The sequence below is a fragment of the Xenopus laevis genome, chromosome 7L, assembly GCF_017654675.1.
Source record: "Xenopus laevis strain J_2021 chromosome 7L, Xenopus_laevis_v10.1, whole genome shotgun sequence".
NCBI lineage: Eukaryota > Metazoa > Chordata > Amphibia > Anura > Pipidae > Xenopus > Xenopus laevis.
Window position 1 is genome coordinate 107,669,690 of NC_054383.1, and position 27,770 is coordinate 107,697,459.

Here is a 27,770-nt window from a genome sequence, read left to right on the forward strand (position 1 = left end):
ACTCCCAGAACAGCCACCCTCATGGACTTGGATTGTGGAAACTGTTTGGTTGAACATCAAATATCCCTGGTGTTTATTTACTGAAACATGATTAAATATTGGCACAAGTCCTTCTGATTTCCTCAAATCTTTATACTCAAGGGACGCCGCGTTGGCAAATGTTCTTTCTTTACTAAACCTCGTATGGATGTAGCACCAGACAACAGGCTCATACAAGGTTAGGGTTACTTCCCCGAAACAAAACTTATTTCTCAAAAACCTGCTAAACTGGTACAAAAAGCGCAGCCCGAGGCTTCCTAAGAAACAGCAGTTACCACAGAACCACCTCACGCTGTCGTGTAATGGACACTGGCGCAGCCCTGCACCACGACTCATATTATAAGAAGAGCGGCAACAATCAATCTCTTACGGACTACTTTTTTTTTTTCTGAGGTGAAGGTTGTACGATATCTAAACGTGATGACGTAACGTATCACACAAGGGACGGCCGGCGTCGGCCGCGTTGCAAAAGCTTTCCAGCGAGTTTTTTTTTTTTTAATTTTAATGAGGCGGAGGGATTTCTATTTCTGTAATGTAGATCCGGAGTTGGTGAAGGATGCAGATGGGAATGTGCTGCGGCTGCCAGTTGCAGGTTCTGTGATCCCCCTGTTACTTTATGCTAGCAGTGTGAGTATAACGTGCTGTTGGCGCCATGTATTCCCTTCCCGGTGCTGGTTCCGCTGCTCCGCGGTCCAAATCGCTTTGTTTCCTAATAGCGCTTTACTTCTCCCTCCCCATCCTTGGCAGCGTTCTCCTTCTCTCTAGCCCTCACGCCTCCCCCGGCAGCAGCACTTGCAGCAGCACTCCTCCTCCTCTTCCTCCTATTCTTGCTCTCTTGGAGTCTCAGCGCGGGTCCCGCCCCCATCCCTGGCCCTTTGAGCTGCAGAGAAAAGGCCCGTGTCACACAGGGCTGTGCAATTAGTCTGTTGAGAGGGGGGTCGGCTCCCTGCACCCCCATGTGTTTATATCTTCCAACCCAGGCTGCTTCTGGCTTTGCAGCTGGTCTTATTTTACCCACAGAACCCCCTAAACTGTCTGGAAAGGCCCTTATTTATATGAGACACCTTGTGGGGCGAAAGGAGTGCAAGTAGCTGCCCAGCAGCGTCACATTTGGGCTCCCTGGCATCATATTTGGGCATATACCCCTTATACTGAACTTTCACTTTCCCTCAGGACAGGTTTTTGTTGCCTCTATAGCCTTTGTTCCTCCGTTGCACATCTTCCTCGGGGGTTGCCAGGTTTATATTTCAGAACCAGCCAAAGGCTATCGAAAAAAGTAGTCAAAAGCCATTTTAAAAAGTAGCCCAATTAGGCCATTGGTGTATAAAGTAAAGGCCATTAGTGTATAAAGTAAAACAATAAGGTTATCAAATCAATTAAGTGTCTGGAATGTTTCATTCATTTATATACATTAAAGGAGAATTCAACTCGTACATAAAAAACCCCTACCCTACGTATAGTAGACCACCCACCCCACAGCCTACCTGGTACCCGGGAAAAATGCCCTTAAATTTTTACTTACCCCTCTGTGCAGGTTCTGTCCTAAGGAGTTTGCGGTTGCCATCTTCTTTTCTTCATTAAACTTCAGAAGCAGACCATAGTTTTCGGGCACATTCGCAGTTGGAGTAATATTCCGGTCCTGAACAACTGCCCTTTTCCCGAAAGTCACGAAAATCTTCAGATGTTCAGGGCTAGGGCTTGTGTAGAAAGAGCAGTCAGCACGACTTCTTACACCTTTTCTTCTTTTTAAGTTGTGGTGCAGGTTCCCCAGTGTCCACTTATCACCAGTCGATATAGAAGAAATTGTAATTGAACAGCACCATCCAATCTTTGTAAGATTAAAGTGCCTTTATTGCAGATTTCTGAGCATCACATGCCCAGAAATCTGCAATAAAGGCATTTTTATCTTACAAAGATTGAGTGGTGCTGTTCAATTACAATTTCGGGGCTAGGGCTTGAACATGCTCAGTTTGCTTCTCTCTCCCCTCCCTGCTGTAATCTGAACCCAGAGCTGTGAGTAAAGCTGGCCATAGACTAAAGGTCTGCTCGTTTGGCAACATCGCCAAACGAGCGGATCTTTCCCCGATATGCCACTAACGGCATGGCTATATCCGGGGTTATTCGAACGTATGGCTGAACGATCAAATTACGATACGCCAAGGGGCTCTGACGGATCAGTCAGGTAAAAATCCCCGATCGATATCGTGGCCAGATATCGAACAGGAAGACCCGTCGGAAGCCCCCACACACGGGCAAATAAACTGTCAAATTGGTCTAAATTACCTATATCGGCAGCTTTATCTGCCCGTGTATGGCCACCTTAAGCAGGGAGAGACTTAGGCAGGAAGTGATGTTACACAAAGCTAATATGGCAGCTGCTATCCTAAACAAACCGCTTCTAGAGTTGTCTACGCAAGTGTGGTAAAGCATTCTGCAGAATAAATAAATATAGTGTTATAGCTTGCACTATTGTGGTTAATCTATTGGCAATAAACTGCTTCAGTAGCTTTCCTTCTCTTTTTAATGGGCTAGTTCGCCTTTACATTCTTCAATGTCCCATTCTTAAAATTAAGAATTTTTTTTCTATTTTTCATGATACTTCTTGATATTTGTGCTTCCTGGCTTTTTTTTTAACTTAACCCAACAGCCAAAAATTTCTCTGTGAGGTTATGGTTTTATTACCACATTTCAGTCCCTCTCCTATTCAATCATCCAGTCTCTCATTCAAACCAGCGCCTGGCAGTAGGTATGTATTGGACCCTAGCAACCAGCTGCGGAAACTCACAACTGGAGCATTGCTGAACATAAAGCTAAATTCAAAAATGAAAACCTATTGCAGATTGTCTAAATTAAAATTTGGCATGATGTGAACAGGGATCTTCTTAAAGTTTAGCCCTCCAGCAAGTATTTTTTAAGAGATTCCCTTTGTTAAGTTGGAGGTACCCATGCCTTTTTCTGGGCCAAGGATCTGCAGCCTTTCTTGAAATATGTTGCTGGCATGTGTTGCTGTGGCTATTGTGAGTTATGTATAAGTTACAGTTGCAGTCTAGAAGGTTGCACATATGGCTCATGCTGCTGGGTTACTGGGAAAGATAATCCAATTCTTAAAGGGTTAGTTCACCTTTACTTTTTAGCATGATGTACACAGTGATTAACTAGGACAATCTGCAGCTTGGTCTTCATTTTCTGTTTTTGTGATTTATTTTTTTTGAACTTTGCTTTTTGAACAGCAGTGCAGTAGTTTGGAATTTTAGGCAGCTGTCCGGTTGCTAGGGTCCAACTTTCCATAGCAACCAGGCAGTGGCTTGAATGAGAGACTGGCAAATGAATAGGAGAAAGACTAAATGAAAAGAGGAGAAATTAAAATAAACGTGTAGCCTCACAGCAATTTGAGGTTAGTGACCTGCTTTTAAAAGCTGGAAATAGGCATATAATTAAAACAAGTAAAGGGCATTTTATATTGCATGAAAAGTTATGTGAACTATCTATTTCCTCACTGGTGGGTCAAGGGCACTCTGGCAAAACCTTGTTGTTGGGCAACAGACTTTTTCCCCATAGTGATATTCTGAAGACAATTTTCAATTTTTATCAATTGTGGTTTTTGAATTATTTTGCTTTTCATTCATCAGCTCTGCAGTTTCAGCAATCTGGTTTCTAGGGTCTGAATTACCCTAGCAACCATGCATTTCTTTGAATACGAGACTGGAATATAAGTAGGAGAGGCCTGAATAGGAAGTTGAGAATAAAAAAATAAAAAAGTAGCAATAACAATACATTTGTTGCCTTACAGAGCATTTTTTTCTAATGCACTTTTTTTCCCCTGGCCTCAGATCTATTGATGCAGCTGGGAAGGCAGCTCAGGCATGGAGTGAAGCTCAGATGGCAGAATCAGGAACACTATCCAAATTATAGCCCAGGGTATGTCGTCCCTTTTGCCTCTCTCTGGTTTGTTACTGCTATGCACTTTCTTGTTCAGATAATTACAGTATTTACAGGTATAGGGTTCATTATCCTAATGAACCCTAAAGTCTCCTATAGACCCATTTTAATCAAATAATTCAGATTTTCAAAATTGATTTTCATTTTCTCTGTTATAATAAAACAGTACATTGTTCTTGAGCCCAACTGATACAATTAGATTATTATTAACATGTATTTATATAGCGCCAACATATTGCGTATGCATATTGCGATGCAGAACAATCCTATTATATGTTGTTATATGTATACATTTATTTAAAGTGCACTTAATTTATGGAGATCCAGATTACGTAAAGATCCCTTATATGGAAAAACCTGGGTCCTGAGCATTCTTTATTATCGATCCAGTACGTATGGGACCTGTTATCCAAAATGCTCGGGACCTGGGCTTTCCAGATAATGGGACTTTACATAATTTGGACATTCATACCTCAAGTCTACTAGAAAATCCTGTAAATATTAAATAAACCCAATAGGCTGGTTTTGTTTCCAGTAAGGATTAATTATATTTTTAGTTGGTATCAAGTAGAAGGCACTGTTTTATAATTACAGAGAAATAGGAAATCAATTATACATTTTTTTTAGTAGAGTCGACCATTCTGTAATTCGTAACTTTCTGGATAACTGGTTTCCTGGATCACCTGTATTTGATTTTTATTAAACTCATGCCCCCAGCCTTATATAAAAAGCTTATTTTAATATAAATTATTTTTAACACCTGTTTCTAGGGCAGAATGTTTTTTTTAAAAAATGATCGTTCGCATCAGGGAATTGTAATTGAGTTTTGCTTTTTAACCTGTATTGTTCACTCTCCTCCGCCTCCCACCTAATACTGGGCCATAACATTAACTCTTCCAATGCAAAGCATAAATAGTTCTGAATTAAATATTGTAGGTTTTCGCTGTGTAACAGATGGCTTAGCCATATGACATTATTATCTCCTCAGAGCCACAGGGTTTAGTAAAATGTATAGTTTTCACATAGACGCACCAGCTCGTTTAATCACTGGTATTAATCAGTATGTCACTAACACTAAGTGCCCCTGAGCGAGTCTATTTCACGTTAGATGTTCCCTAATAATATGCATCTGGGCGACTGGTTTGCTGATTGATAGCATGTTGGAGAAACTGTTTTCCTTTGCACTTTTCCATATTTGGAGCTTTAATTTATACATATATCTGCTGTTTTGTATGTTAAAGAACAGGTAATTGTGCATAGTGGTGCCCATTGATCATCATCCAGTAATCTCGCCTCTGTTTTTACTGCAACGAGAGGCACTGGCTTGGAAAGTCTGCACAGGGCTGCATAATTAAGAGCCAGCTTTTGTGTTGGAATGGGCAACTGGAGGTCTTCTTCAAGCCTACCACTGAAAGCTCATGTTGATTGTTGTAGTTCAGATGCCCATTCCTGCACTAGAGTTCATTCTTAAAGGAGACATTTTGTGTAAGTAATAAGACGGTACCAGTGCATTATACTCATTTCGATATAGAAGAATTATGCTTAAAAAAAGTAAAGTTTTAGGCTGATTTATTGAATATTTCTGCAAAAACCCTAATAATCCCTCCCTTCCACTTCCTGCTCCCTGAATTCCCAGGGTGTGGAGGGGAGCAGGCAGCGCTCGGCTTACTGCACTGTAGAACAGGAACCAATCAGCAGCTAGCAGGACTTGATGGGGAACTGAAACATGTCTGCTTGTGTGACTGCAAGGCTGTCCCCCTCCTACTGTGCTTCTGGCAGGGACCATTAGGACACACCCACCCCTCATTTGAAACACGGACAGTGACCATCTATAGAGAGCTCAAATAAAGGGGCTGTTTTTAAAGATAATATAAATGTAAAAACAACACCATATATTACTCATACTCATAGAAAATTAGGTTTTATTTAATTTATCCTATGTCTCCTTTAAATGCAGTTCTGTTTTTTTTTTCTGGTATTGAAGGTTATGACCTCTAATGCCCCTGTTCACATCGACCAACCCCAGCTCCAGTGTTGCAGCCATGAAACAGGTTGCCAGTTTTTTTTCTGTCTGCTCTCTCCATTGGGAGCCAATTGAAAACAGGTATATAAGAGTAGAGCCATGCTTAAGGCAACATGCATGCTCCCTTCTGATTGGTTCATATTGCACAGCTAAGTGACTGCTTTCATTTCTGCAACATCGGACCCAAGGTTTTGTCTCCAAAGGGAACTTTTTTCTTCTTTAAAGCAATAACTTGTTCAGGTATGGGATCCGTTATACAGAAATCACCGAATTACAGGAAGGCCATTTCCCATAGACTCCATTTTAATCAAATAATCAAATTTTTTCGCTGATTTTCTTTTTCGCAATAATAATAATAAAAAAAACTACAGGTATGGGAGTTGCTATCCAGAATGCTCGGGACCTGGGGCTTTCCGTAATTTGGGTCATCATACCTTAAGTCTACTAGAAAATCCAGAAAAATCCAGAAATACTAGAAAACACCCAATAGGCTGGTTTTGCTTCCAATAAGGATTAATTATATTGTAGTTGGGATCAAGTACAGGTTACTGTTTTATTATTACAGAGAAAAATGAAATAATTTTAAAAACTTTACATTATTTGGATAAAATGGAGTCTATGGGAGGCGGCCTTTCCGTAATTCGGAGCTTTCTGGATAATGGGTTTTACCATACCTGTACCATGTACTTGATCGCAACTTCAATATAATTAATCCTTATTGGATAGAGAACAGTCTTATTGGGTTAAATAACATTTAAATGATTCCTTAGTAGACTTAAAGTATGGACATCCAAATTTCAGAAAGATTCCTTATCCGGAAAACCCCAGATCCCGAGCATTCTGGATACCCACACCTACACCTGTTTTTAATTGCTGTCCTGTGCATCTTATCAAAACTTTGCTTTTCTCCCTAGGCTTCATTGAGAGCATATGTTACTAGTTACAGTTAATTTTTCTTTGCTGATCACTCAACTGACTGCAACTTTGGACTTTGGAGTTTTAATAAAGTACTGTGTGAAAATATGGCAGGCCATGTTTCTCCACAGGTAAGACAGATTTTGTAAAATTATTTTCTATATACTTTTTTCCACCTTAAATAGAGCTTCAGTATTTTTTCCTAAGATCGTAAAGAGGAATCCCTTTACTACAGAATTAACTGTCATATATAACTTGTTGTTAACTTGTTGTTTGTAGTCCTGGCACAGCTCTCTTCCTTCAAAGCAGTCTGATTGTCCTTTGAGCATTAGTGACATATACTTAAAGGGACAGTAACATCAAAAAATGAAAGTGTTTTAAAGTTATAAAAATCTAATTCAGTGTTGCTCTGCACTGGTAAAACTGTTGGGTTTGCTTCAGAAACACTACTATTGTTTATGTTTAGTATACAAAAAACAGCATTTCTAGCCTTATTCTATTTGACCTTACTTCCCCTTTAACCTGTGCCATATAACCTTTTTTCAATTTCCGCCATTTCTACACAGCAGCTTGATTATATGAACTATAGTAGTGTTTCTGAAGCAAACCTAATTTTTACCAGTGCAGGGCAACAGTACATGCCACCTTCAGTACTTTAGTGTTTTGGTGTAACTGTTCCTTTAACACTTTTACCTGCTGGGATGTGCTATGATGTCAAGATAACCGCATGGGGGTTTATTTTTAAATGGCAACAGAATTGCCAAACTATAGGTATCTGCTCTGGCCATCTTCACGGATGTAGGGCTGGAAGAGAGATGGAGCTTTGCCATGAATTCTCACATACAATTGCAACTAATTATTCTGAGCCTTCCAGTCATATTAGCAGTGCTTCTTACTTGCACGTCCCAGCCTTCACTCTGCATATTTACCAAAGCTAGGGTCATCAGATAGGGTCATTCTTGTTAATGACGTTCTTTTATTGCCCCGGCTATAAGCTTGTATTTATTTAGCCAGATGGTTACTTGCTCCCCTTGGAATCCAGTTTTTCCTGTCTGAGCAACCGACGCCAGTTAATTGGCATCTGAACAGATACATTGGCTCACCGTATTAAAAAAGGTGTGTGCGGAGCTGTAAGCTTTGTGGCCATTTGTGCATTTTTATACCAGTACTCTCAGCACCATTAGTGGATTTGCCGCTGCTTTGGTTTTGTGTTACTGCTATTGAAATAGCCCTTGAGGGTTATGTAATAAAATACACTTGTTTGCTCAGGAGCAGTAGCTCATAGCAACTAATCAGCAGGTAGGATTTGCCCGTCACCTGTTTACAAGCAAACATCTTACTGGTTGCTATGGATTACTGCTCCTGAGCAAAAATTTTTACCTATTAGTACATATGGGGGGCTTGACCTGTTTGCATTGAGTAATAATGGACCATGGAGCTTCTTGACCTTTTATGTGAAAAGAGCTGCCTCCTTGTCACTAAGGATAAACATATAAAAGATCTAATAAAGTTAATAAGTTCATTAAATGGAACTTTTTTTTTAAAGGGTAAAGACATTTTCATGAACAGCATGGAATTGCCCAACGGCCAATATATCCATTTAGCGGTCTATGCTTTTGGAACCACTGGTGTTTGTATTTTGTTCTTTAGCCAAGGTCAGTTAGTGTAGGAAACCAGGCAGTTGTTTTAAAACCATATGGAATGATTAGTTGGAGAGGGGAAAGAACACAAATATACATAATCAAATTATGAGCTACCTTAACAATCATGTGTAACTTTGTGTATTAGGTTTATTCTAACTAAAGCATAAAGTTTAATAAATCAGGTCCCTAATTTGTTCTTACTTCGTCCTCTTTTTATTCCACTAGGTAATATTCCGAGATGTTGCTGTTTATTTCTCTGAAAAGGAGTGGGATCTCCTCGAAGGATGGCAGCGAGACCTTTACACTGGTGTAATCAAAGAAATTCATGGAATTCTCATATCCCTCGGTATAGTACACATGGGTGCTTTGGAAGTGCAGTTTAGGGGGAGTCTTTATTCACAAAGCAAATTTATTGCAATGCCCCAGAGTATACCTACTATTGGTAGGATCCATTATACATATATACATACATTATACATATACATATATATATATATATATATATATATATATATATATATATATATATATATATATATATATATATATATATATATACATATATATATATACATATATACATACATACATACATACATTTATATAGTGAATAAAGTTCTCCCTTTTGTAAATTATAAGGATATTATAAGTTACAGAGGAGTTTCATGACTATATAAAAACACAAGGCTGTAGGCCGAGTAATTTCTAATATCCTCATATTTTGCAACATGGGGTCCTTTATTATAATACACAAGTTTTAGTGAGTCATATGACAAAAATGACATCACTACTCACTGTTTATAACTGATGACATCACTACTCACCGTTTATAAGGATATTCATGGCTTTTGTGTATTATACATATGAATACCACTCATTTAATTGTTTTTTGGACAGACGCTAGGTTCAGTGAGATGGTGAGATCTACCTCCTAATGGGTTAATTTCTAATTATTACACATTGTGCTGTAGTGTGTTGTTTGTATTGATGCATGATACAATGAATCACCATTGGCTTTCACATGATTACGAGTTGTTGGGTCACTCAATAGGTGGGATTATATGTTTTAAATGTTGTGGCTTTATTGTAAACTATTTTATGATTGAGCATCTTGAGAGATTCTAAACTACTAAACCATGAACCAAAACGTCGATGCATAATTTATATATTGCTTAAACTTATGAAAAATAAGTGACATACGGGATCCGTTATCCGAAACCCTTTATCCAGAAATCTCCAAATTACGGAAAGGCTGTCTCCCATAGACACCATTTTAACCACATAATCTACATTTTTTTTAAAATTATTTCCTTTTTCTCTGTAATAAAACGGTATCTTGATCCAGACTAAGATATTATTAATCCTTATTGTAAGCAAAACCAGCCTATTGTGTATATTTAATGTTTATATTATTTTATAGTACACTTAAGATATGAAGATCCAAATTATGGAAAGATCCGTTATCCGGAAAGCCTCAGGACCTGAGCATTCTGGATAACAGGTCCCATACCTCAGTGTGTGTGTATGTATGTATGTGTGTATATAGTTAGATGAAAGGTGATAGTGAAATAAATGCATCCTTTTTTACTTATCTTGACTCTTTTTTTTGTTTTGTTTTTCCCCCCCCAAAGGATTTATTATTCTTAATCCAAACAACTTCTTAAGGATTCAGCCAGAAGATGAACCATGTCGGAAAAGCCGTAATGTGCTCGAAAGACATGAAAGCATAAATATCACAGAGCCTGGTGAGTTAGCTCTTGAATGGAACTTGATTGCTTTCCATGAGATTTATTCTTGCTATTACTGCTGTGTAATAAAACTGTGAATTACTGAAACTCCTTTCTAGACACTGTATTGAACTGTACCAAGTTATACAGATTCTGTGATTCATTTACATTCATGATTTCTCCTCAATATGATCAGGTGTCACTCACCCTAATAAATATTTCTGCTTTGCTTTTATGGATGCCGGAATAATAAAGCATCACGGACTGATTACATTTTCCGCTCCTTTACTTCCCCCCCCCCCCCCATGGCTATGGTACAAGGCTTTTAAAACCGTCGTTTTTTTTTTTTTCTCTATTGATTACAGGGGTGGTTTGCCTTCAATTTAACTTTTAGTATGTTATAGAATGACTAATTCTAAGCAGCTTTTCATTTGCTCTTCATTATTATATATTTTTTACAGTTTTTGAATTATTTGCCTTCTTTTTCTGACTTTCCAGTTTTCAAATGGGGTTCACTGACACCATCTAAAATACAAATGTCCTGTAAGGTTACAAATATATTGTAATTACTACTTTTTATTATACATCTTTCTATTCAGCCCCTCTCCTATTCATATTCCAGACTTTTATTCAAATCAGTGCATGATTGCTAGGATAATTTGGACCCTAGCAAGAAGGTTGCTGAAATTGCAAACTGGAGAGCTGCTGAATAAAAAGCTACACAACTTAAAGGGGTGCTTCACTTTTGAATTAACTTTAAGTATGATGTAGAGTGTGATATTCTGAAACAATTTGCAAATGGTTTTCATTTTTTATTATTTGTGGTTTTTTAGTTATTTTGCTTTTTATTTGGCAGCTCTCCCATTTGGAATTTCAGCTATTTGGTTGCTAGGGTCCTAATTATCCTAGCGACCATGCATTGATTTGAAGAAGAGACTGGAATATGAATAGGAGAGGACCTAAATAGAAAATAAGTAATAGCAATAAATATGCAGCCTTACAGAGCATTTGTTTTTAGATGGGGTCAGTGACCCCCATTTGAAAGCTGCAGTGAGTCAGAAGAAGAAAGCAAATAAGTAAAAAAAACTATAGAAAATAAATGATGAAGACTAATTGAAAAGTTGATTAGGATTTGCCATTCTATAACATACTAAACGTTAACTTAAAGGTAAACCACCCTTTAAGCTAAACTGGATGCCATGTTCCCTATACAAGTGATTATTGTATTGAGGGTAATTTATTTGTTTGTTGTTTTTTTTAAAAAAAAAGAAACATTTTAAGATAATAAAAAAGCTAAATCACTCAAACTATAAAAAATTAAAACAAATTGTAAATTGTCTCAGAATATCAGTCTCTCTAAATCATACTGAGAGTTAACTCAAAGGTGAACACCCCCTTTGATAGTTTTAATGATCACAGACACAATCCCTCAAGCAGGGATTTAAAGGGGAATTGAGTGTGATCAATTTCTAAAATGTATATAATTATCTCTTAATAAGAATGAAACCCATGTCTACAACCTTGGTTCTCTGCACAAACCTCACTTGCAAATGACTGATTCATCTCTATATGGCCCCACTCCCTGGTTCCTCGTGGTAAATGCAAAGTAGCAAAACACAGTTGTCAGCTGTTATCTCTGCCTGCTTGACTTCCTTTCTCCAACTCTTTGGCAACCAGAAGCATGCACAGTTGGGGCTAATCTAGTCCTGGCTTCAGTGCAAGGTTGGTGATCACTGCGAGAGAGTCCAATAACCAAGAGATGTTAGCCCCAACCATGCGGTGCTACTTTGCCTTTTAGCACAAGGTTAAAGGGAAGCTGTGCTGTAATGGGGTACATTGGTGTGATTCGAGACTTGTGGTCTCCTTTAAAGTGATAGTGACACCTTTAGTTTGTGCTTAGATCTCTACATTGATGGCAATAATTGTTAATCACAAAACTACTGATGTAAACTCACTAATTAGTAAAATATATTGTTTTAAAAAACACTCCACTTTCACATATGGAGAAGAATTCTACTTCCTTTAGGGGGTGAGTACTACTGCTTTCAGCCTCTCACACCCACTCTGCAAAAGATAAAAGCCCTCCTCTTCCTAAAATCTCCTCTCCTGCACTGCTCAGGTATGGTTTTTTTCTTTTTCAGATGGTGCTTTTAACTCATTCCCTCTTACTAGGATATATATGCGTGTCCCTTTCCTGCCTGCTTGACTTTTCCTGCACTAAGAATCTACTCCAGCTATGTGGGTTAAAGGAATTGTTCAGTATAAAAATAAAAACTGGGTAAATAGATAGGCTTTGCAAAATAAAAAATGTTTCTAATATATTTAGTAAAATGTAATGTATAAAGGCTGGAGTGACTGGATGTCTAACATAATAGCCAGAACACTACTTCCTGCTTTTCAGCGCTCTAACTCTGAGTTAATCAGTAACTTGAAGGGATGCCACCTGGTCGCTAATTTACCGGCCTGGCTGGTAAAAATGATGCTTGATGCCAATGTTATTAATAGGAAAAAACTGCAAAAATATAGGAAGGCCGGTATTTTTTTCAGAAAAGGTGGCAACCCTACATATGGTACATCTCTGTTCATTGAGTTTGCAATTGATCCTCAGCATTCAGCTCAGATTCAAAAGCAACAGATATGACCCATGTGCCCCCCCCTCATGTCTCTGATTGGTCACTGCCTGGTAACCTGCCAGAGTAAACCAAGAGAGCTGAAAAGCAGGAAGTAGTGTTCTGGCTATTATATTGTACATCCAGTCACTCCAGCCTTTTTACATTACATTTTTGCCTAACTATATTAGAAACATTTTTTATTTTGCACAACCTATCTATATACACATTTATTTTCACACTGAACTGTTCCTTTAAAACGTTAATCTTGCAAGCAGTCCTGGCACAGATCATTCCATTTGTGCAGGGAAGGCAGGCAAGGCCCACACATAATCAAGTAAGGCAGAATAAAGGTGGCCATACAAGGAGAGATCCGCTCGTTTGGCGATGTCGCCAAACGAGCGGATCTCTCTCCGATATGCCCACCTTGAGATGGGCAATATCGGCCTGATCCGATCGTGGGCCCAACGATCGGATCCTAACGAATGGGAACGGGCGTTCGGATCGCGGGACCGCATCAACGAACAGATGTGGCCACGATCCAACGGGATTTTTAGTCCCATCCGATCTCGATCGGGGAAGCTCGTCGGGCGGTCGGCAGCTTTTATCAGCCCGTGTATGGCCACTTTAAGTTAAAAACACCATTAAAAAAAATGAGTAGCACAAAGCGATGCAGAAGAGGAGTTTTGCAGTGCGGTGGAGAAACGGAGGATTGTTATTGTATAGTCACATACCTGAACATGAAAGGAAGCAGCAGCACTGCGATAAGGAGGTTGTAAACCCTGTGTCTTGTGTATAGTAGCATAGTATAAGCACTACACCATTTAACTGTGCTGCCGGATTCTTCCTGTCAGTCAAGCATTTAACTTCCTACCTTGCAGCTCTGATTGACCAGCCCCAAGGGACCATAAGAACGTTTCGGAGTCCGACACTCTCTTAAAGGAGAAGTGACCTATGTCCAATTTACATAGAAAAGGTCACATTGAGGAAAATGGTCTAAAGGAGATATAGGCATATTTTGATAAAGAATTCAATTATGCTAAAACCTGAGGTGTCACTATCCCTTTAATAGAATTTTTAATGTATTCCTATTTATCAATATTTCTTCTTCCTACTACTGTTCTACTGAATAAGTAACCATTGCAAGCTGCTTTTGCAATTGCAAAATGCCTGACGAAGGGGCCTGTGTGCTCCGAAAGCTTGCAATTGTTACTTATTCAGTTAGCCAATAAAAGCTATCACCAATCTTTAAATTTTCTGTGTTTTTTCAATGGCTAACACGGTACAACATCCTAATACTACTGTCCTGTTGTTGCACAGCAAAAAACCTGCCCACACATCTTTACCTTCAGAAAAAGGGAAATTTAATGTTTAGTGTGTCTTTAAAAAAGGAAAAGAGAGCTTTAAAAATAATGTAGTTCATATCTAAACACAGTTTTAATTTGTAAACGTGACAACATTTTCAGAATATCTTTAAATTGATTTCCATTCGGAGGAATTGGTGGAACTATTGTTTATGATTATTTTTATTATTGTTATACCCAGACTGTGGTTTGGTGAATCCTGATATTTTATTAACTGTCCAGCTTGGTGAAAAGCAGCGTGTTGCAGATACTTATGAAGAGGACAGAGGAAGAAATGTGGCATTGCCTAGCACAAGTAAGTTCAGTAATTTACAGTTGTAAATTAATATATAGCTTATTTGTGTTTGTTTGTATAAAAAAGAGAAGGATGAGGGTATACCATATGCCAGGAACATGCACACTTACCCCTCCTGCTGATTAACTGCTACAGTTCTCATCATTTTCAAACTGCTAACAAGAAGTTGGTGAATTCTTTTTTACTTCTCTAACCCACTGTAGTTTGAGACTCTAGTTTATCCTTTCCTTGAGAGAGTCCACCCTTGTCTCATTTAAAAATCAGAGGTTTAAAGGGGTGATTTGCCTTTATGCTAGCTTTCAGTATGTTAAAGAATGCCCAGTTCCAAGCTACACTTCTCCATCATAGAAAAAAGTTAATTTAAAGGTGAACAACCCCTTTAAGCTGGGCTAGTGCTGGGCTAGTGTGTGGGTATTAAGAGCTGCTTTGAGTTTTATGGCAATGAAAGTGTGGCTCTAAGCCTGCTGGTTTTACTGCTCCTTGTGTTAAAATATGAAGAATACAGTCAATTTCACCCACAATTAACTAGTCTGACCTGCAATTTGCTGCCCCATGAGAAAGTGATCTAGTTACCTATCCCTTACACCAAGGGAGTATTTATTAACATTGGAGACAAGCCAATCAGATCGTTGCTTTTGTTTTCTTACTTGTAGGTGACTGTTCACATCTAATTGCTGATTGGTTACTATGGGCAACATCACTGGTGATGTTTGTCTCCAATGTTAATCAATACGTTCCTAAGTTTGAGTTATGTTATACCCTGACACTTTAGATGTTGGCATCCCACTGACGGTTTTGGGTTGGCAACTTGCCGTGGCATAAATACCTTGTTAGTTCTGTTCACTTGTGATTTTTTTTTCTTTCTTATTAAGGCTACAAATGTATTGTTACTTTTTATTACTGATCCTTCTATTCAGAGTCTCTCCTATTCATATTCCAGTCTCTTATTCAAATCAATGCATGGTTGCTAGGGTAATTTGGGCCCTAGTTACCAGATTGCTTAAAATGCAAATTGAAGAGCTGCTGAATAAAAAGCTAAACTCAAACCACAAATAATAAAAAATGAAAAACAATTGCAAATTTTCTCAGAATATCACTCTCTACATCATACTAAAAGTTCTCAAAGGTGAACAATCCCTTTAAGTTTTACTTATCCTTTAAACTGGGTCCAGATTTCTTAGGCCAATCTGTTAAAGGCTACAAAGGTTTTATTGGATAAGTTATGCCTAGTAAAGCAGAATCCCGATTATACAACTGGGCATAGAGTTGCATTCATGAATATGTCACCCCAGATGTTCTTGCACTCTATGTTCGTGCCACCCAGTTGCAGTTTGTCTGATCTTCTTACTCTTTTTTTCAGATGCAAGGGGCATCTTTGTAACCGGAATTTCAACTACATTCTTCTCCTTTTACTTTTTTTACGTCAATATAAAGGGAATTATGTTTCTTAAGAATACTGTAAATTTGTTTTCAGTGTGTTTTTTTTTTTTTTAATTTTTTTATTTCTTTATTTTTCTTTATTTTGATTTTCACTTAACCTGAAAGTGTTTTAATGTTAACAGGCAAGTTCATTGACAAGTTTGGTGAATATACTGCTGTCAAACAGGAAGCCCGAATAGCGGATTATACAACTATTCCAAATGTAGAACCGTTGAATAGTCCAAAAAAGCGTAAGTTGCGTTGCAGTAACTTTTTTTTTTGTAGAAAACACTAGCCTACTTAAAGGAACAGTAACACCAAAAAGTTAAATTGTTTTAAAGCCATGAAAAAATAATTTACTGCTGTGCTGCACTGTTAAAATGCTTCAGAATCGCTACTATAGTCCATGGGGGCAGCCATTTAAGCTGTAAAAAGGAGAAAAGGCATAGGATACACAGCAGATAACAGTAAGCTGTAGAGCTGTTAAGCTCTGTAGTATACAATGGGATTCTTCAGAATGTATGTTATCTACTGAGTATCCTGTGCTTGAATGGCTGCCCCCATAGCTACACAGTAGCTTGTTATAAACTATAGTAGAGTTTCTGAATCAAACACACACACACATAATGCAAAAGTACATTATATTTCAATTCCTATCAAACAATCAATCTTTGGTGGTACTGTTGCTTTGACAGATGTACCTACCATGTTATCATATATGTTCATTGCCTTACTCAATACATAGTAGTTTTGTTTTGTTTTGTTTTTTATTTAAACAAAAACATTTTTCCAAGAAGCTGGTGCCTATTTTTAGGCTTTAATTTAGGGAAAACAAGGACTGTGTTTATTTAAAAGACGTGCGTCAAAAAAATTTTTGATGCCCATAGACTTTAATGGTCGTCGGTGACATTTTGCCGATGGCGAATTTTTGGCAAAACGAAATGGGTCAAATTCGCCCATCCCTAGTCATATCTGTTGCTTTTGAATCTGAGCTGAGGATCAATTGCAAACTCACTGAACAGATATGTACCATGTGGCCCCCCTTCAAGTCGCTGACTAAAGGGGAAATGCAGGAAGTAGTGTTCTGGCTATTATGTTAGACATCCAGTCACTCCAGCCTTTATACATTACATTTTTGCCTAACTAACTATATTGGAAACATTTTTTATTTTGCACAGCCTATTTACACAGTTTTTATTTTCACACTGAACTGTTCCTTTAATATATTGCTTTATGAATATTGGTAAGAGAAGGCTCATTCCAGGACTTCTGGGTAACAATTCAAATAGTCCTATAATTCCCATCTGTTTGTGATCTAGTGCTTTAATTTGGTTTGCATCACCTTAAAACATAGGTGGTCATGTTTTAGTAAATGAAGGCTTTCCATAATTTGTGAAGGCCTCATTCAGGCCAGATTAGCACATTGTATTACAAAATTTAAAATAACAATAAAAATATTGTTATAAAAAAAAAAAAAAATAGGCAGCCCCCCCACATGCATTCATCATAAACTAATAAGTAAGAACACTGTAGAGTTGGCGGGGGAAAGGCTACATCTTAATTTATGAATGAATTCATGAACTAATCCAATTAACTCGTCGTTATTAAGTAAAAAGGACATACTAATGCAAACTAGACTAAAACAAGATAAAGTGTCCCAGTTGGCTTCTGATAATTGACCCCAACATGGTGCCGGTATGAAAATCGATCTCACTCGGAAACAGCCGACCAAGAGCCCCCCTCCCACAAGCTGCAACAATATTGTTTTTTGTTTTTTTTTACCTTATACTTTTTTGTGTGTGCGCATCCAATTAATACAGTTTAATTTACAAATCAAACATCGGGTAGACTTTACTGTTGCCGGGTTCCTGCTGTCCCACACATTGGAACTGGAGGAGCAGAAAGGAAGCTTTAAAGCTCCCCATAGACACGACGATTCTTCTTGCCGAACGACCAATTTTAGCGAAGTCCAACCAATCCTTCGAAATTATCGTGTGGTTAGAAGGATTCGAACGATCGACCATTTTACGATTTTTCGGCCGGCATCTGTCAGGAAATTGATCGGCCAGGTTAAAAAAATCTTTGTCAGTCCCAGTGCAATCTATCTATGTTTGCAGGGCCAAGCAGGCAGCTCCCCTTTGTTTTCCTGGCAAATTTTAGTTGATGGTCAATTCGTATGATCGTAAGATCTTTCAGAGAAAATCGTGGTCTCACAACGAGAATCTGATCTTTTAAAAATCTCAACATCTATGGCCAGCTTAACTCTAAAAATTGCACTCAATTGGCCAGCACAACACTAATATAAATTTTATGTATTTTTTTTCTGGGAAAATTATCAGTTGCTGAGTATTCTATATATAGGATCCCAACTGTAATCACTTCCTGGAATCTCAGGAGAGTTTTACCAAGTACAACTGCCCCAGTGGCCTAACTGCAGGGGGCGCTGGGGGTTCGAGTACACCCGGGACTGCTCCCAATCGGGGCTGCCAGAGATCACAAAGCGGTAGGAAAAAATCATGGAGGCGGGTGCAAGTCACCTGGACCCAGAAAAGTATAGTTACATTACTGGCTGCCATATCCAATGTTTTGGTTTTTTTTTCAAGATCATTAACCCCACAATGTCAGATTACAGACATCAGAAGAAGTGACACTTGATGTAACATTGAAAGCTTGGGAAGATAATGACACATTCACAGTTAAAACAACATTATGGGTGAAGACGCACAGAGCTTCTAGTAGCAGCTACTTCTAACCGCTACAAAATAGGCAATAGATATAATTGGCTTTGCTAAGACACAACATGTGTTTTAGCAGAGGCAATTTTCAGTAGTGTCTATGGCAGGGTATTTTGTAGCTGCAACAAGTAGCTGCTACTAGTTCTGTGTGTCTTCACCCTAAATGGCAGTGTAATGCGGCTACCTAAACAAACAATATATCCGTGTAGCAGAATCCTCATGAATAAAGTTTCGATCTGAATTCTCTGCCTCCAGTCTCAATAAATGCACATCCCCCTGTGCTATTGATGCTTTATTATGCATGGCCTATAGAGCATTCTGGGAACTGTAGGAATACAGGTTACAGCTGCATTGCTGTTTCACTTAAATTGTCTTCTGGAACAGAAGATTATAATTTAATAGTGTTTCTGCTTGTCTTGCAGAGTGAATTTTTTTTTCCAAAGTCACAAATCACTTGTTAATAAGCTCTAAGGAGAAATGCACAGCTTTATAAATACACGTTTTGTTGCTTGTATTTATAGATTTTACAAGATTTTTCAGAAACACACCTTAAAGGGATTCTGTCATCGGAAAACATGTTTTTTTCAAAACGCATCAGTTAATAGTGCTACTCCAGCAGAATTCTGCACTGAAATCCATTTCTCAAAAGAGCAAACAGATTTTTTTTATATTCAATTTTGAAATCTGACATGGGGCTAGACATTTTGTCAATTTCCCAGCTGCCCCAGGGGAGAGAAATGCTTTCTGGCAGGCTGCTGTTTTTCCTTCTCAATGTAACTGAATGTGTCTCAGTGGGACATGGGTTTTTACTATTGAGTGCTGTTCTTAGATCTACCAGGCAGCTGTTATCTTGTGTTAGGGAGCTGCTATCTGGTTACTTTCCCATTGTTCTTTTGTTTGGCTGCTGGGGGGGAAAAGGGAGGGGGTGATATCACTCCAACTTGCAGTACAGCAGTAAAGAGTGATTGAAGTTTATCAGAGCACAAGTCACATGACCAGGGGCAGCTGGGAAATTGACAAAATGTCTAGCCCCATGTCAGATTTCAAAATTGAGAAATGGTTTCAGTGCAGAATTCTGCTGGAGCAGCACTATTAACTGATTCATTTTGAAAAAAAATGTTTTTCCCATGACAGTATCCCTTTTAAAGATTTGAATTTATTTGCTACAGGTTATCCCTGTAATGAACCAGTATTGCGACGAGTCAGTGTTCAGGAACAACCATCCAATAGCTTGCATTTGGAATTGAAACGTGGGATCAGATTATCTACTGGTGAGTTCAAACTGATAATGCATTGTCATGTCATATATTACAGAAAGAGCAAATTAGCCAACATGTTATTGTTTAAATAGAACCCTATGCAGTTGCCATTTTTTTAGAACTTTCTAGGTAACTGGCAGAATTACACCTGGGCTATTGAATTGTGAATTTTGTAGTGAATTCACTCTTGTCCCATTGATGTAAATGTTTTATTTGTAAAAATGGCAAATTGTAATAATGAATACACACAATGCGATGGTAAGGTAAAAATGTTCACACGGACTAGAATAAATAAAGTTTGCTATTAATTAAATATATAATAATATTTATTATATAAAATATTGCTTCTCCAGTGCAGGGAAACAGAGCATCTACCTCTGGTTTAAGTAAGCCAAATGTTGTTGCAGTACCAGGAAAGTTCATTATCAAGAAGCCATACAATGTATGTGACAAGAACTTTAATGTAAAAGGTAAGTATATAAACACACACTCTCTCTCATTCCTATTTATTATGCTGTTAACGGTGTAAAAAGCTGTGTAAAATAAACAGCGAATTTATCAAGCTGTGTTTTATTTTATTCCATGCGAACGCTAGATTTTCCCCCGTTATTTTACAATGGTTCCGACCTTTGTAAGTAATTTCTGTCAGAAGTTGTTTAAGGAAAAAGTTTTTTTTTTTTCTTTTATACACCATTTCTTACACGACAATGCCACGACAAATTATTCCACCATTTTTTATACCACTTAATAAATATACTCCATAATATTAGTGTACAGAAGCAATGGCGCAACTAGAGATTGTGACAGATTAAACCACAGCTCCCAGGTTCCCCCCCTGCAATATTTGTGAGTGCTGTAGTAATTGTTGATGGGCCACAATACCCTCTTCCCAAGGTTTTGTTTAGTAATAAAAACATTTTGTGTGCGCAAATTTTCTTGGGACAGGAACCTATTAAAGAACAAGATGAGCATTTGTTGGCATTGTCTGCACTCACCAGCAAGTAAGTCACACGTTGGCATGGGATTAGAATTCAGTCAGTGTAGGTGTGTGGTTGGGAATTTGTCATTTAGTGTATATTAACCATATATTAACTGATCTGTGGCTATTTAACTATAATGTTTCTTTCCTTTGGTAGCATACCCAAAAATTGAACCTCTAACTTTAAAACTGAAATCAAAAGAACTGCCATCTAACACTGAAAATGGTAGCTTGGAAGGAAGAAAAATGGTTAATTTTATTAATGGTAAGTTTTTTTCTACTACATAATGTAAATTGTGCACAAGTAGTAGTCTGCTTTATGCCATAAAATATAAAAGGGGAGGATTTTCTGTTTGAGTTCAGAATAATTAAAGTAATCTGTATATAGGGATACATTATATGAAGGCACATATTTGACTTCAGTCTTATGTTCATTTAGCTGACTACTGCTCACCTTAATTCTAACATTATCTTTAAATTATAGGAACATGACTTTTCTTACACAGTGTCTGCCATTATTGGACTCCTATTTGTAAAGCCCATAGAGGATTAAAATACATTAAATACGTGTTATTTGCATTGAGCTGGCTGCATTAAGAATCACAATATGTTTAGAGATGTTCATTGACAAAACAAGAGAATATTCTCCAAACTGGATCTTGTTTCACTAGCACTGTGCACCTAGCCAGAAGCCATCCTATTTCAACTCCTTTTGGTACAAATTGTAAAAAAGTTAAATATATATTTTTAACTGAACACATTGCACCAAATTGGAAAAAAGCTCACCCAGGGGAAAGAGCCTTTCATAATAAAAATGGGCTCAGCCTAAAGTCAATTCTTATAGTCAGATTTAGCAAAAGTTGAATTTCAAATGTGATTTTTTTTTTTTAATCTTAATAAATTCGAATATACTAACGACTCAAATGGGAGGTTATTTAAGAAAAAAATTAGAACGTTTAATATTCGATCGAATAGTCCCGACCCGAAAATTTGCATCGAATTCAAAACGAGTTTCCCCTCGAATGTCCTATTCAAATGGTTCAGTGGACCTCTGCCATTGACTTCTACATGAACTCGGCAGGTTTTAGGTGGTGAATATTCGAATTTGAACTGTTTCCATGGTCGAGGTGTGATAAATCTCGCATTCAATTTACATTTGAATTGGGGGATTAAAATTTCAATGTGTGAATTTTAACACCAAAAATAAATTTGAAAATTCGAATTTACTATTCGACCTTAATAAATCAGCCCCTTAAGGTCCGCTTGAGAACACTAACTGGGGAGTGACCATATGTATTTTTCATTTCTGAATAATGCTTTTACTATTATGTGAAAAATCAAGGGCTGCAGCGCTTGGATTTAATTTAAACTGCAATCAGTGCAGCCCAGCAATTTGCATTTATTTCTAGTGTCATTAACATTGTAAAAAACAATGTTCTTTCTTTTATTTTAACAGTAGACAAAACCATCAATGAGAGACAAGTCACTCAGAAACTCAACTTAGGAAATATACCTTTGAAAAACCAAGGAAAAGTTCAATACAATTTGAAAAGTAGCGGGTACTGCCAAAGAATGTTGAGATGGTCAATCACTCAAAAGGAGGAAGTGACACAGAAACGATATTTAGCAGGAGCGCACGTTTATAAAGAGCCGGAAAGGCGCTTTAACTGCACCGAATGTGGGAAGAGATTCTTAAAATTATCTGACCTTAGGCTTCACCAAGGAAGCCACAGAATAAAAATCAAACAATTAAACGGTTACGTTATTCAACTGAAGAGTCATCAGAATGTCCAGGCAAGCCAGAGGCTGTCCATCGAGCAGAAAAATTCTAATGCAGGTTCACCCAAAAACATATCCGGGGCAAAGTCATTAACATGTGCCGTGTATGGGAAAAGCATCAGCCCCAACACCCACGTCACACCGCATCAAAAAACACTTGTAAGAGAGAGGCGCTTTGTGTGTAAATTCTGCGGGAAAAGATTTCAAAATAATAGTAACCTTATTGGGCATGAAAGAATTCATACTGGAGAGAAACCTTTCGAATGCCCAGAATGTGGCAAAAGCTTCAGCCAGAAAGCAAACCTCACAACTCACCAGAGGCTTCACACTGGGGAACGGCCCTTTGTATGTATCACTTGTGGTAAGGGCTTTGCTCAGAAGATCAACCTGCTCACACACGAGCAGACGCACTCCAAGAAAAAAAAGAAAAGCGATGGCAAACACATCATGATCAATTGATCGTCCCGCTTCAGGATCTGGCTGATTCAATAAACGGAGAGACGTGTTCAGCTGTGATAACCATAAAGTGCCTGGAAATTGGTTGCTCCATTTCACAAAGTCTACTTATTTTTGAATAAACCTACACAGTTCCTGAGATGGCTAATTTTACTGTTGGTCTAGTTTAGGACTAGCATTGACAGGTGCTACTTTTTTTTTAAAAATAAAAAAAAGGGTAGGTATCACTGGGAAGTAAGTCTCTCAAAACACTGCTCGCATAGATGCCCCTAGATATCCATATCCATCTCAAAAAGGCTATATACCTCACTCCTTCCGTAGGAGGACACTTGTCATACATAGTTTTCCAGTTTCATCATCTTTTTGGTTAGAATAAAAACAATAGTCATTGCTAGTGTTTGTGTTCTAAACGTTAGTACATTCCCCACCATTACAGCATACTCTGTTTCCTCTGCAGTTTCGGGGGGGGGGGAAGACATTCTTTGGGATATTATAGTCTCTTGGGTCACCTTTGATTGGAACATATCAATTTAATTCCATTCTAGAGGCAGTGTACTTTCACTAAGTGCAGTGAAATATTTTACCTGTTTGAGACTCCCCCCAACAGAAAACTTCTTCCGTGGATGTGGCGTATGATATACTGTTACTGTATGTACATTAGGCATGCCAACTACTTTCTTTGCTCATGTTTCTCGAAGTCGTGGCATGCACCTCACACACTCCCGAAAGGTCAGCAGCAGAACACACAATGGCACGTGCAGAAGCTGCTACAAAGCACTGCCAGGGTTATTTCCAACACTTCTATAAAGGGTTTTATTTGTGCACACCCCTTCAAGTGCCGAAATAATATAATTCCCAGTAATACTTTCCCTTTTTTTTTTTTTTTTTTTTTTTTTACAAAGAAACGATGCATAAGGAAGAAAGTACCTCAGAAATGAAAGTATTTAGGAACTCTAAAATACGACTCATTCTCTCCAATGTTTTCTAGCCTTAAATTTACAGAATATATTTCCAGTTTGTGTATATATATATATATATATAAATATATATAATATGATGTTTCTGATATCCTTGAAACAAACTGAATATCCTTGTATTGTTAAAAAAAACCTAGAGAAACCTCTACTTTCTGTTTTAGAGAAATGCCTTGGAACTTGTAGAGATGGGAAACCTATTTATTATGTGGTAGACATTTTTTAGTTGGGTGTTCAGGATTTCTGATGTTTTAGTATCCCTTCTCCCCTGTCAAATGAAGTTGATAGTGCAGTAGTCGTCCCCTAATTGTACATGAAGCTACAAAAATCTCCATGTTTTAATGGTGCGTTCATTACAACTGGTCTGCTAAGGTCAAAGTGACTGGACTAAAGACCTAGTGGGTACAGTTGGCTATCCCAATATTTCAAAGTAATGTGAAAATGGAATTCTGCTGAGCTGGCTATGTGGATAATGCCAAATAAGCTGCAGTTAATGGAAAGGAAAGGCTGTACTACAAACATTATCTTTGGTCTTGTTTGATATACAATGAGAGGTGTCTTAACAGACCCCTTTGCATGTAAAACCAGTGTTTCCAATGGCTCACTTCAAACATACATACTGGGATTCTCTGATGCGGTTATGTTAAGACAACACTAAGCTGCTAGTGAAATAAGCTGCATCAACTATGCGGACGTTGATCTCCTGTGAATAGGACTTGTTCTCTCTGATACAGCCTATAAGGTGTTCATGTCTTCCTGCCAAAGACCCAACGGTTATTTTAATAGTCCTTTTCTATTCACATAACATTAAATGAGTAGCATTTTTATAGATAAACACGACAATTACGGTTTTTGGTTTCTGCTGCTCCAGTGAACAAGTCCTGCGTTGGTAGGTTTTATCCACGGATTGGAAGAATCGTTAATTTTCTTATCAGATTTCATTTAGATTTCCTTTTTTATTTATGTTGAGTGAAATGTACGAGTATGTTCCTCTGCACAGTGCCTCTTTATCTGCAACCTTTTTACTAATGTACCTTGATAAAGTGCCCATAGCCTCTTCAATGGTTGTTTTCCTTTTAAATATGTAACAGGGCCGAAGAAGACGAGAACGTGTAGTAGCCCTTCCATAAACCGTAATTTGTACAAAGCCAAATACACTAAGCCGATTCCGTGCTGTTTAATAGTATCCGTAATATGAGGGAAGTTCATTTGGCTTCATCAGTTGTCATTATTGGCAGTGAGAAAGCAGAATCGGTTGCAAATGCTGAAAGATCGGATGCTGGGTGCCCATGCGGTCTCTACTTTTCTGCCACCCTTTGTAGGATATAGCTTTTGGCTATAAATCGGGGAAAAGATCATGTAGGGCCCATCGGCCATTGCTGTGCACCATTATTCAGCTGTAAGTGAATTATAGCAACACTAGATTTGCGAACACTGCTGGGCAACAGTCTAAGGGTTGTTTAAAGGATTCCATGTTCTACTAGTGATCATGTGGATGTTTGATGCTACTGCACTATTGACAGCGGGTTCCTCACACACTGTTCAACTGTTAGTAATTCCAGGTTTTAAATTCTTGTAATATAAATGAAGAATGGCGTGAGCATAAATGTGCATCTGTCACACATCATTGTTACTTTCGCTGTTGAATCCTTATGCACAGAATGCCTTTACTGCACGCTCTATAGCATTTCCTCCTGCAGGGTTCACTTTTATGTAGAACTTCAACAGACCATTTCTAATGGCACTGTATGCTGGGCTGGGCGTTGGAACCTGCTAAATGCAGCTACTTGTGAAGAAATTGTATTCAAAGGAGGGAATAAAAAAAACGCAGATTTTTGTTCATATGCAAACCGTTATGGTTGTTCATGTTCCGAATATGTTGTTGATGTTGCTTAAACAGCAGGTATTTAATTATACAGTCTGGGATGTTTAAGGTGTGACCAGTCAGGAATTACCTTTTTTGTGGTTTATAAATGACTTTGGCTATAATACACTGCAACATTTATTTCTTTTCAATGTACTTTTCAAACTTGTTCTGCCATTTTCCCCTCATTGGAAATGTTATAATACATTGTCATTAGTCAAGGAAAAGTTATATTTTATACCTTATTTGCCAGAGTTGCCTTTGAACAACTCTTAGACCATTCCCCATCTGGTTTGTTGGGGTTTGGTACAACCCAAATGTAGTGCTACAGGGGGGCGATCAGGAATGTTTTATTAATTATTTTTTTTGTGTATTATACATCACTACAAAGTCAAAAGTTCTATGGCAATATAAAATAATAAGGGAGACCCACAAGTATGCTTAATAGAGGACCACATTGATTTTAAGCATCCAAGCCATTGTTGGCGGTCAAAATTAATTCAGGCTTCCTTTGGTATGGCCTCATTGTTTTATTTGGTTTTAGTAGAATATACATATTTAATCTCCCACGTTCATGTTTTTTTACCAAACTTTGAGTGTGATGCTTTATTCCACAATCACTTGCAATTATTTGGGGACCCTTCCCCCTTCTGATTTAAATTCTTTAATCAAATATACTTTTTCCATACTGTTTTCTCAAACACATGAAACCAAAATAATATATATGGATATATATATGCAAATCATCTCTGTTGCATTTATTGTTTCTCTTTTTAAGTTATTTCTCCTGGAGAGCAACAGTCTACTGCTTTTACTGCCATCCCTTTATTTGTCTGTTTCATTGTCGGCCTTCTTTCCAGCACAAGCATTTAACGCATGTTAAGTGTCTTCTATGTGTGAACTTACTAGAATTCAAGGTACTTTAGAAGGAGCTTGTTTGCTGTTCTATAAACTTCCCATTTAGAATGAGTGCTTACTAGAATCCTTATGATTAATGTGTCAGAAGTGCTGTAATATCTTCCAATAAACAGTTTTCTTAACAATTGCATCAGATCTGTTGTGTTCTGCGAGGTCTGCTTTCTGTCAAATGACTTTACTCTAGGTTTAGTATAAACTCATCCCATTGTAGAGTTGCATCATCACTGGAGTTAGGTTAATAACTTTGCTGGCAATATATTAAAAGGCCCATTTGTTTGGAGCAGATCTTTCACTGATATGCTCGTCTTGATCGGGCTGATGGATTGTTGAGCCCTAGGGCCCAACGATCGGATCACAAGAATACAGAAACAGGGCGTTGGAGTGAGGTTTACTTCAGCAAGATTCCAAGCAGACTTTTCAATTACAAAACTTGGTTAAAAAATTTTTAATTGAAAAGACTGCCTGGAAGATTGGTCCTTGAAGTGCCTGCTCAATTTCAGTATATGGTTATCCGCTCCCTCAGCTGGTTGAGGGTGGTGCACCTGGACCCCTTCCCTAAACTGGTGAGTGTTTTCACTTTGAGTCCTGAAAGATTTATTGCATCTACCCATCAGTGTTCATGATCCTAATTCGTTGCTTCAGCAAGATGATGCGTTCCTCATTCCAACAGGATTTTTATCCGGCTAATTTTTTTTACCAGATATTGGTCAGGTAAGCCCATTGGAGACCAATAAGATGCTAGTTTAGTTTGTATGGCCACCTAAATCTCGTATTCTCGACTAATACAAACAGGCTATAAAGTGACTCCAAAAGGAGTCCTCAAACAGAACTCT

General features: G+C 37.9%; 1 protein-coding gene across 2 annotated transcripts; it reads left to right on the top strand.

The window, feature by feature from the left end:
* Positions 1-27,059, top strand: LOC108696636 (zinc finger protein interacting with ribonucleoprotein K). Of its 2 annotated transcripts, none has more exons than XM_018226167.2 (11): positions 1-666; positions 3,870-3,957; positions 6,916-7,047; positions 8,785-8,905; positions 10,191-10,304; positions 14,441-14,554; positions 16,117-16,224; positions 19,878-19,979; positions 20,321-20,437; positions 21,104-21,211; positions 22,403-27,059. In XM_018226167.2, the coding sequence occupies exons 3-11, from the start codon at positions 7,024-7,026 to the stop codon at positions 23,182-23,184; spliced, it is 1,590 nt and encodes a 529-aa protein (XP_018081656.1). In that variant the 5' UTR covers positions 1-666; positions 3,870-3,957; positions 6,916-7,023; the 3' UTR covers positions 23,185-27,059. The 2 variants fall into 2 exon arrangements, with proteins under 2 accessions (XP_018081656.1, XP_018081657.1); XM_018226168.2 differs by having other exon boundaries at positions 1-631.
* Positions 27,060-27,770: the final 711 nt, after the last annotated feature.

What these genes read in the sequence shown, in the direction of transcription:
- LOC108696636 (XM_018226167.2), top strand. Translation starts at nt 7,024, where the DNA reads ATGGCAGGCCATGTTTCTCCACAG. An exon ending in TGGAATTCTCATATCCCTCG is followed by an intron (nt 8,906 to 10,190) that starts GTATAGTACACA and finishes CCCCCCCCAAAG; the next exon opens with GATTTATTATTCTTAATCCA. An exon ending in CATAAATATCACAGAGCCTG is followed by an intron (nt 10,305 to 14,440) that starts GTGAGTTAGCTC and finishes TGTTATACCCAG; the next exon opens with ACTGTGGTTTGGTGAATCCT.